General features: G+C 41.7%; 1 protein-coding gene across 1 annotated transcript in view; it reads left to right on the top strand.

The window, feature by feature from the left end:
• CEP152 (centrosomal protein 152) overlaps nucleotides 1–7,138 on the top strand; it is a 26,886-nt gene extending 19,748 nt beyond the window's left edge. The window contains exons 22-26 of the mRNA XM_009276494.1: nucleotides 4,293–4,374; nucleotides 4,462–4,568; nucleotides 5,338–5,494; nucleotides 5,768–5,871; nucleotides 6,123–7,138. Coding sequence (XP_009274769.1) covers nucleotides 4,293–4,374; nucleotides 4,462–4,568; nucleotides 5,338–5,494; nucleotides 5,768–5,871; nucleotides 6,123–7,138 — 1,466 coding nt within the window. The remainder of the gene's footprint in view (nucleotides 1–4,292; nucleotides 4,375–4,461; nucleotides 4,569–5,337; nucleotides 5,495–5,767; nucleotides 5,872–6,122) is intronic.
• Nucleotides 7,139–9,829: the final 2,691 nt, after the last annotated feature.

The following is a 9,829-nucleotide window of genomic DNA, read 5'->3' as shown; positions in this document are numbered from 1 at the left end:
CTACGGCAAAGCTGGAGACAGTGTAGCTGGGGAAAAACTTCATGGGAGGCACAGAAATCTCTCTGGGGCTTTCTGTTTAGTTTAAGTTCTTATGCAACTGAAAAACATAAAGCAAGAGAACCCAAGAGAGTCTTTGGCTTTATGCCTATAGTGTGGCTTGAATTCCTTCAACACCAAAATAACAAACCATCTATAAAACACAAAACAATACAAGCAGTGCAGCTCTTCTGTCTCCAGAGCTCCCTGTCCTGGCTATAGAGAGCAGCCGTTGCTGTCCTAGAAGTAGCCCAGTCTTTGTGAATTTCTTAACTAGACTCAGTCGGGTGTGAGGCTTCCCAGCTGGGAGAATCTCCCCCAGCTGACTCCAAAAGGCCCTGCTTGGCTGGTTTTTTGTTTGGTGGTTGTTTTTTGTTTTTGTTTTGTTTTAAAACAATTCAACCTACAAGTCTCTCATTGCTGACTGAAGACTCAGATCATCACTGATGGGAGTTGTATTGAGGCTGTGAGGACTCAAAGACTTGATAGATGCTTCTGCACCTTCTATAACAGGGTTCCAGCCTCTTGTGATTATTTTAATCAGACTGATGTGTTATATGCTTTCCAGCAAGAAAAAGACTAAGTAGAGCACTGGCAATAGTAAGGTTGGGCTTGATTCTTTTTTCGGTCCCATGGTTGATGTATAACTCTTAGCAATTACTGTTGCAGCTCAGAAATGTACAAAAAGGAACCCTGGATTTCAGGAAGATTTTTGCTGTGAACACTGCTGCCAGGAGCTTGAAAAAAGAGATACTGTGTGCCAGGACTTGAGAAGAGAGCTGGAGATAGCCCGCAAACATCTTCAGCTTGCTGTGAAGGAACATGAAGCTAAGTCAGAGCAAATCCAAGGTTAGGATTGTTAGTCACCTAAAGACAATTTTGAATGGCTCTGCTTTGCTGGCTGCATGAGTCTTTCATCTGTTGTGTCACTTAGTTTTCAGTGGATGGAATGGGGGTGTGTGCATACTTAAAAAACCAACCAACCAAACCCTCCACAAGAAAAAAACCCACAAACTGACCTCCCTGCCTCCAAGAAACCCCCCCACCCTCTTGGCTTTCAACATTACTTACCATTTTAGTACTCTTCCGTGTGTATCAGGAAAAGAATAGCGGAAAACAGAACACGTGGCATATGTTCTTTGAATATGTGTACATGTGGATCCCATTGCCCATGAGGATTATACAGATAATGCACGCGTGTGCACATAGACACATATGCTTATAAATGTATGTGAGTCAGGGAGGCCTTTAGCTGTCTCCTTTGGGGCTGTACTGCTACTGTGCACATACTAGTCCCCCCATAGTGGGAGTATAAGGAGCAGAGTGGCTCCAAATGTTACTTGGTTCCTCTAGGCACCAGTAGTAGTAAGCCATTGACCACAGTTTTCTTGTACCTTCCTGCAGTTATTAATAGCTTGAAGCTGTAGTTCTTCTCACTTTCTTTCTTTTTTTTTTTTGTAAGCCTTAAAGTAGGTTTTACTTAGTCTCTTTGCCTTTTAAATCAAGATGTTCTTTTTCCTTTGTCACTTTGAGAAATACAGGACAGATGACTGAGAAAAGGTCTCTAGTTCTTAAGTGTTTCTTTCCTATGTGATGACTGTCTCTACCAATGATACATATGAAATATCCACTCTGTTTTTGGAAGAGTCACTGAAAGGAAGGCTTCTGCCTGTAGTATGGAAATAAGGCTTTTCTGAAGCTATTTCTGATGGAAAAAGATGGTGCAAAGTAACTTGCTTGAGGTTCCTCTATTGTAGGAGACTGCTTCTGATTCAGTAGTGGTGTTATCCAGTACTCTTGTTTAATACACCCCCCACTGGCTGTGGGGTAGTGTTGTGTTGTTGTGATTGCCTTCTCTTTGCTGTCCAACATCTTATTTCTGGCATTCTCAATATCTGTATCACCTTCTGTGGACAGGCTGATAGTGCCTGGTGGTAAAATCTCCCTGACACTCGGCCATCAGTTTAGTCAATTGCAATATTACCTGATTTGGTATCGATACCTGTGTTTATTGTGGATGCTATTGCATCATGTACATCTGTTATCCTTTCAGGATAATAGACTCCATCCTTTATTACTTTATTTAACTTGGTAGAAGTCTCTGGCCATAGTAAAATCTGGGCTAACGAGGATGAAAAGTCTTTGGCGTATCAAACCCCTTTGCCGTACCTGTAACTACTCCTGTGGTTGGGTCTCTTTCTGTGAGCCTTGCATGTAGGCTTTTCACTCGGAGGAAGTCATATTGATTCATCTGTCTCTGATAGCAACAAGAATTCCTTTTGTCTAGGCTTATTTCTGAGAGGATTTGTAGGAGGAATGCCTGCTCTGCTTCGTTCCTGTGCTCAAGAACTTTTTCTTTCCTACTTGAGCATAATGTACTATATGGGGCACAGTTCCCATTCGGTTGGTATCTGAGGAACTCTATCCCCTTATATTGAAGTCAGTAGAGGTCTCTGTTTTAAGGAGCAGAACAAAGAGAATGATGTTTTCTCTGAAGGAAAACATGTTGGTGATTGAATAAGAGGATCATTCTCCCTGCAGTGTTTTAATCAGTTGAAGCTGTACACAGTAGTGTTCAGGGCATTTTTTTTTCTAGACTTTCCTTAGAGCATGGCAGGAATTGGACTTGCTGAAGGTCCTGGTTCAGGAGAGGTCTCAAGCTGCATCCTGAGGGTCAGTAACTCTGTAGAATTGTTTGAGCATGCCTTGGTGAAAGGTCACTGTGGCCACTGTAAGCAGGTTTGGCAAATGGTCAGCTTGGAGAAAGCAGATGCGAGGTAGTACGTTATACCAAGTGACTTACTTGCCAAAGGCTGTGGTTTGGGTGTGTTGTGTGGAGTGTGTTTTCCCCCCCCCCTTTTTTTTTTTAATGAAAAGTCTCAGTTGCCTGCTCTAATAAATCTTGTGCTCAGTGGGGATGAGTGAAATGCTGTATGTTTGTAAGGGAAAGGTTTTTGCCAGCTTGCAGATGTGTGAGCAAGGCCAGGTGGGCAAGTTGCACAGATTTGCGTAATATTATTTCTGTGCTCTTTTGTCGACAACCATATAGCATGTGAACTTCCTTGGGGACTGGAGGAAAGACTGACGGATAATAGGACATCTGGACCACAAATGAGGATCTCCGAAGGCCATGAATTCCTTCTTTCTGTATTCCAGGATGGCTGCTTGCTTCTTGCTTTTCTGCGAATCATCCTAGAGAAGGGAGAAAGCCAAACTTGTCTGTGTCTTTCCCTGGGCTCAGGTCCTCATATTCTACCCATGAAAGCCTTGATTCTTCTGGAAGGAAGACTTGTCTTTAAGACATGCCCTCTGTTGTGTGGTGACAGTCTTTGTTTTCCTTAGGCCATGGTTCATGTGAAAACTTCTGTGGCTGGGTGCAGTGGAGGTATCTCCAGCATTGAGTGTAGGTGTTCAATTCATGTTGGTTTTCTTTCCTAAAATAGGAGAGCTAGTAATCAACTATTGATTTTTATGGGTCTATCCAAATTTATTCATCAATTCTTCAAGTTACAGTAGATACCTGTACCCTTTTTAAAAAATAATCATTTGCTTAGATTAGATTACATAGCTCATAAATAGGCTTTAAGGTTCTTTAACTTTCAGGAGATGACCCACAGGTAGACTGTCTGTATGCCATGATCAACAGTCTTCAGTATCAGCTTGAAGTCCTGTGCTTTGGGCTTTTTCAGCTCCACTGTCTTCTCATTCTCTGTGGTGGCTCATTATAATATTTATATGCTTAGTAGCATTGAGCAGAGTTCAGCATGGAAGTCCAGCCTTCCTCTGTAATACTGGCTTTTGGTTATTAAAAAAAACCCAAAACAAAAAAAACAACAATGAAGTTGTCTTTCATCTCTTCACCCCAAAGAAGGCACAATTGCTAACCCACAAATTAATAATTTTAACATCTTTTTAATGACCGCCCTCTCCCCCCCCCCCCACGGGCCCCCCCATGCTTTCTCCACATGTACACCTGGTATCTCTGAAGTTTTGCTTCCAGCATAGTGTTAGTAATGGCATATGAAGGCTTTAAACTTAATTAATTACTGTATGAGAGAACTTTTATATTCAGGCTTCACTGAAGTGTATTGTGGTCGATTCCTATGTGCTTGTTACTGCAACAGCTGTACGTTTGCTGCTGATGCTGTGTGACATTGAACTCTTACACCAGAGACAGCAGTTTATGTAATAACTTCTGTTGAAGTCCACTTGAATTTAGAGAGGTGCAGTGAATTGTAGTTCTTTTTTTTTTATAGAAAATGAGAAGGTTCTAGAAGCTCTAATTGCAGAAAACTCTGAGATGAAGACTAAACTGAAAGACCTGGGAACACCACCAAGGTATTTAAGAAATTTAAACAAGCTGATTTTTTTTTTTGTAAGATACAAGCCGCTTTTCTTGTGCGGTGTGACTTATGTGCATTTCAGGTCACTGTCAAAGGGAGGCGTCTCAAAACCTTGTACATCCTGTGACTCTGTGAAAGGGCTGGAAGAAATGCGTGCTCAGTACATTAAAGCTGTGAGCAAGATTAAGTGTAAGTACTAAAGTCTTAGCTAAAAAGTTAGGAGAGCAAAATAATTTTCTTTGTCACTTCCTCCTCCTTCAGCCAACTTGCACAGGAATCTGACAGCCAAATCGCATGAGAAGTAAATTTTTCCTTCTTGCTAGAGTGAATGTGAGAAATGGAATTGTCACCATAGTCTTCGACAAGATTAATTGCGATGGGTGAAGCCTTGTTATGCCATCCTTGCTTTGTTGCACTGTATTATGTCTTTTAAAGTGGTAAAGTGTCTTTTGAGAACTGATCTTGTTTCTCCAGCAAACAATCCACCTACCCTGCAACTTCTCCTGAGGGAGAATCTGCTTTTCTCTTGTGCTGTATCCTGCCTTTTGGCTTAATCGGCAACCTTCTGGCTGAGGAGAGAGGGTTAAGTGTAGCGCCAGGTCTTACTCGAGTGCAGCAGGTCCCCAAACGCCAGCTGCACTGTCATCAAAGAGTTCATAGACCTGCATTTTACTAGCCAACATTCCTCCCAAATCCCTGTGCCTAGTGTTTTCTATTGCTACTGAAGATGCAGAATTGGACAACTGAATTCCTGTCTGATGCTTCATATTGACCTGCTCTGGTCTTCAGTGGTGTTTATCCAGTAGGCAACATCTGGCACAAGGATTTGGGTGGAATGTTGGCAGGTAAATCCAGGCCCTTGCTGACTTGCTCCAGGTCTGCTAGACAATCCCGGTTTGTGGTGTTGGCTTTTCCCCCCCTCTGGGGGAAAACTGGTACTAATGAAGTGTGTTTGTAGGTGATATGCTTTATTATATCCGTGAAAGTAAGGAGCGAGCTGCTGAAATGATTAAAGCAGAGGTTTTAAGAGAGCGCCAAGAAACGGCACGGAAAATGCGCAAATACTATTTGACATGCCTTCAACAACTTCTTACTGATAATGGGAAACATGAAGGGTAAGTTCAAGTATGTTTGGAAATTACTGTTGGTTTTGAAAGAGGCGTGTAGACATTAGTCTGGTGTTTGTCCACCTTGGAGCAAACAGTGTCTGACCTGAAGTCTTGCCAGTCTGCTCAGATTGGCATGGGGTCACTGCTGCGCAGTCTGGCATACTGTCTTTTCAGTATTCTTTGACTCTCGCTAACGTTACCTTGAAGTAAAATGCAGAGCTGAAAAGGAATTATCCTTAAACTTTATTTTTTTTTTTCATGTTCTGCAATTCTTGGCAGAGCCGAAAAGAAAATAATGAATGCTGCCAGTAAGCTTGCTACGATGGCTAAAGGACTTGAAACGCCTCTTCGACACATTCCCCAAAGCAAATCTACCCGCTCAGGTATGTTGGATTCTACAGTTGTTCTCTTCTTGATCATATTGATTTAATGCATGTAGTAATGAAAATGCAGGTGGAAAGTGAAGTACTATTTACTTATAAGCTTGCTAATGGAAATGTAAATATAAGCTGCTTATTTTGACAATGCTTACAATTCTTTATTTAAAAAAAAACCCAACAAACAAAAGAACCTAGGTTTTTTTCCAGCATTAACATTTTCTTCAATTAATCTATTTCCTTCCCTCCTCTCCTAGCTCTGTTATTAAATTCTGATCTACCACCTGGAGCTGAGTACTCAAAAAGAGATCGTATGCTTCAGACTAGGTCAAACCATATGGAAAGCAAATCATGTGGCGAAAGCATTACCGAAAAAGCTAATGATGAAGTTGTTCAGAAACATGTACCGCATGACTTGAGACAGCGGTTTGATGCAATGCAGACTGAAACTCGACATATGCTTCATGAAACAGTGACTTCAAATATTCAGAATGGGAATAATTCTAAAAATCTGGATGGTGCTTCAAGAGATGCTCTGTCAGAGTTATATTCAAATGAAGATGGAAGAAGAGAAAAATATGGCCCCATCGTAAATGTAGACAAAGGTCTCTTGTGTGCTGCTAGTAATATAGCACATCAGAACACTCTTCCGTCTGCTTTTCAAGTAGCGTTAGGAGATACACATGCACCCAGCTTTACAAATGGCCATAACGTCTCCGGGCCAGCTTATCATACGCTTAAGGGCAAGAATGAAAGAACGGTCTTGAAAGATGATAAATGTGTCCCGTCATGTGGAAAATGGAAAACTAAATCTAAAAGAACTCAGGAATTTGATTCTCAAGAAACTCCAGAAAGGGATGAAGGAAGTTGCAGTGAATGGAGTTCTGTGAATGGAAGCCTGCATCTGGATCGTAGTGATATGCCTCTCTCGTATCCTGAACAAAAAGCCAGTACTAATGTGCAAGCACAGACTGCATGCTGTGAAGAGTTTCCCCATGTCAGGTCATTTTCCCCCGCAGATGAAAACGTTGTTACTTCTTGGAGAGACATTTCTAATGGCAATGGCAAGATTCCTAGCACAAAAAGCAGCACTAAAGTTTACTGTAGAGGCCACCTGATAACACACCCAGAGCATGCTTCATTCCGCAACTTTGACAAACCAAATTCTGCTGTCGTACAACTCGATGTATCGCCAGATTCAACTGTAGGAAAATGCTGCAACAAATGCTTGGAAAAAAATTATGTGGGATCCCCAGTCTCTTCAGTAAGATAGCCCACTTTCTAACTCGGACCGATACCATGTGGGATCCCCAGTCTCTTCAGTAAGATAGTGGTTTTGATAGCCCACTTCCTAACTCGAACCGATACCAGCAATTCCTCGTTTTGAAGGGAAAAAAGATAACTTGATATTGCAATAAAAGTGTGAGGATTGGCGAAAACCTGTTCTACTGTGTCCATTTCATGATCAATGTTACACAATTTGAATGTTACGTGAAGAAATTCTGTGAAGTTACTTGAAATATTAATGCAGACTTTTATTTACCTTTGTAATAACACTTTCATAATTGTTTATAGTGTATTATATACCAATTTATTAAATAGAATCTATTTTTATATTAAGTCTAGCTTGCAGTGCAGCGTTTATCTAAAACAAAGCTACTGTAACTTGTGGTAGTCTTTTTAAATGGTTATGAAAATTCCTTCAGAGCTCAATGAAAGATGTTTTAGGATTTGTTTGAAGTAAGTATTTTAATTGACTTTTCCATTTTGAAGGACCCCCTGTAAGCCTCTGTGTGCGTCCCCATAATAAAAGCAAAAATACTTGCGTTTTTTCATTAAACTATTATAACAAATCACATTTCAAGTATTCTTCCCTTTGGTACAGCAAGAAAATAGCTCATACTGGGCAGGAGAAAGGTAAAAATTCGAATAACCACGTTTTGCAGGTGTTCCTTAAATAGCATAGGTTATCAATGTAAGTTGAAGATGTAGTAGTCTTCCTCCTGATGCTTAGAAAGTTTCCATTTTAAAGGCCTGCTCCCGTTTTGAAGAGAATTATGAAATGTATCTCTTTTTCTAGACCTTCTGCTTTCCTTGGGATGGCATGTCACTTCTAGAGATACTGTGAGGAAAAGAGGCGTCTTGCTGCTTGCTCGCACAGGGTGTGATTAAATCATACTTGTTGCAATTAATAGTCTGGTTATGGGCCAGCAATTCACATCAACACTAATAGGGAAGACGTAAACAGAAAGGTTTTGCTTGCTGTTTTTCTGTGATATTAGAAGAAGAACAAAGACTGAATGTTCTCTCAAAGATACGTATATGCCTTTCATATGTAACGACGTTTAACTGCTGTAAGGATGCTCGTTTGCTCTTTCAGAGTCAAACAGCACAGCCTAGTCTGAGAATCTTTTCAGTTTTAAGAGGAAAACAGTACAAGGTTCAACAGAAATCTTCTGAAGAAAAATGTGTTTAACTTCCTTTACAAAAACGTCCTGCCTGTTTATATTTCAGGCCAACTGGCAAGGCAGAATGCATTACAGCTCTTGGTACGCAGGACTGGTTTGTGACTCGAGACTCTCTCGGGCGATCTGATGAGAGACTTCTGAATTTCTTGGTGGCCTTTAATGTTGCCCATAAATCCAACCCCACTTCCTCTTTAGTGAAGGTGGGGTTTGTCATCGTCAGTGGGAGCAAACTGAGGCCACGAGAGACCGCTTGTGCCTAAACAAACATGGGCAGCGGTTAAGTTCAAGGGCCAAATTCCGAGCTCTTAGCTGAGGAAATAGCTGTGGCCTTGTCTGCAGGGGAAAGTTTTTTACTAGTTGTCCTCTAAGCCCCACGTGGAGGCTTTTTTTTTTTTCAATGATAAGTGGCTTTTTTTGGTTAGCTTAAACATTTTCCCAAATTGCACAAGGTAAAAAAGCAGCACATTTATTTCCGCGTGAGAGGTACTTGTACAAGTGTTTAAACCAATCCATCAGATTAATTCGTTCCTTGGGCTAGTCCAGAAACCTTCCCCGGGTGAAGAGAGCCTGCATCTGTAAAAGTAAACGTGCAGCTGTCCTGCAGGACATCCCTGACCCTTCAGACAGAGCAGCCGAGGGCCCATCATCTCACCGGCGTGGACCAAACATGCTTTTCCAAGTAATCCTTCATCTGAGGTGGGTTCAAGAGCTTCTCTGTAGTTGCTCCCCAAAATGGCACGCTCGGTGCCAATGTGCAAACTGCTTTTAAAAGTCTCCTAAAATGTAACTTTTACCGTACACTTTATTTGTTGTCTTGTTCAGTGTTGGTATGCACAACTCTTGCTGTCATTTCCCCGTAGCTTTTAAAAAAAACTTTCTGTGTTTAAAAGCTCAGCGGTTTCAGTGCAGAATGCAGCGCTTAATGATCCTAGTCCTGCTAAAGCTTGGAACAGCTGATGATTTTTACATATTTCATTTAGAAGCTGGGGTCCCACACGGATGAGAAGGGATCTTCCGCATTACTGACTGCTCTGGAGAAAGCCGAGGGTGCAGCAGATCCCAGCTACGGTGAGGAAACCAGGGGAGTTTTCTTCAGCAGGCTCCGTAGCTTGACGTGAGAAAAGGTTCTTTTGTGGGTGTCCTTCCCCTCTTACGGAGCAGGAAGATGTTATGCATACGGGGCAAAAGAGGGGGGGGAGTGGGGGGGAAGATCTTTCCAATCCCAGCTGGTAAAAGGGAGGATACTTACATGTGGACATTAGGTGCCCAACTAGACTTGGTTGCTGTTTCAGTCCTATCGTAGCACAGTACCGGGCAACTTCAGTGACCAAAATTGCGATGCATGTGAGAACGTGGATGTAGGTAGAGATTCAGTTAAATCCTTGCTCACCTTATGTGTATTGTGTGTCTTGTTGCACTGACAACTCCAGAGAGTTCCAGAGCTGCTGAGAGGATTTTATGTTTTCCTTAATGAGAATCAACTGCAGAGGCCTGGA

This window comes from Aptenodytes forsteri, unplaced genomic scaffold, assembly GCF_000699145.1.
Source record: "Aptenodytes forsteri isolate BGI_AS27 unplaced genomic scaffold, ASM69914v1 Scaffold1, whole genome shotgun sequence".
In the NCBI taxonomy this organism is placed as follows: Eukaryota; Metazoa; Chordata; class Aves; order Sphenisciformes; family Spheniscidae; genus Aptenodytes; species Aptenodytes forsteri.
This window is presented reverse-complemented; position numbering and strand designations above follow the sequence as displayed.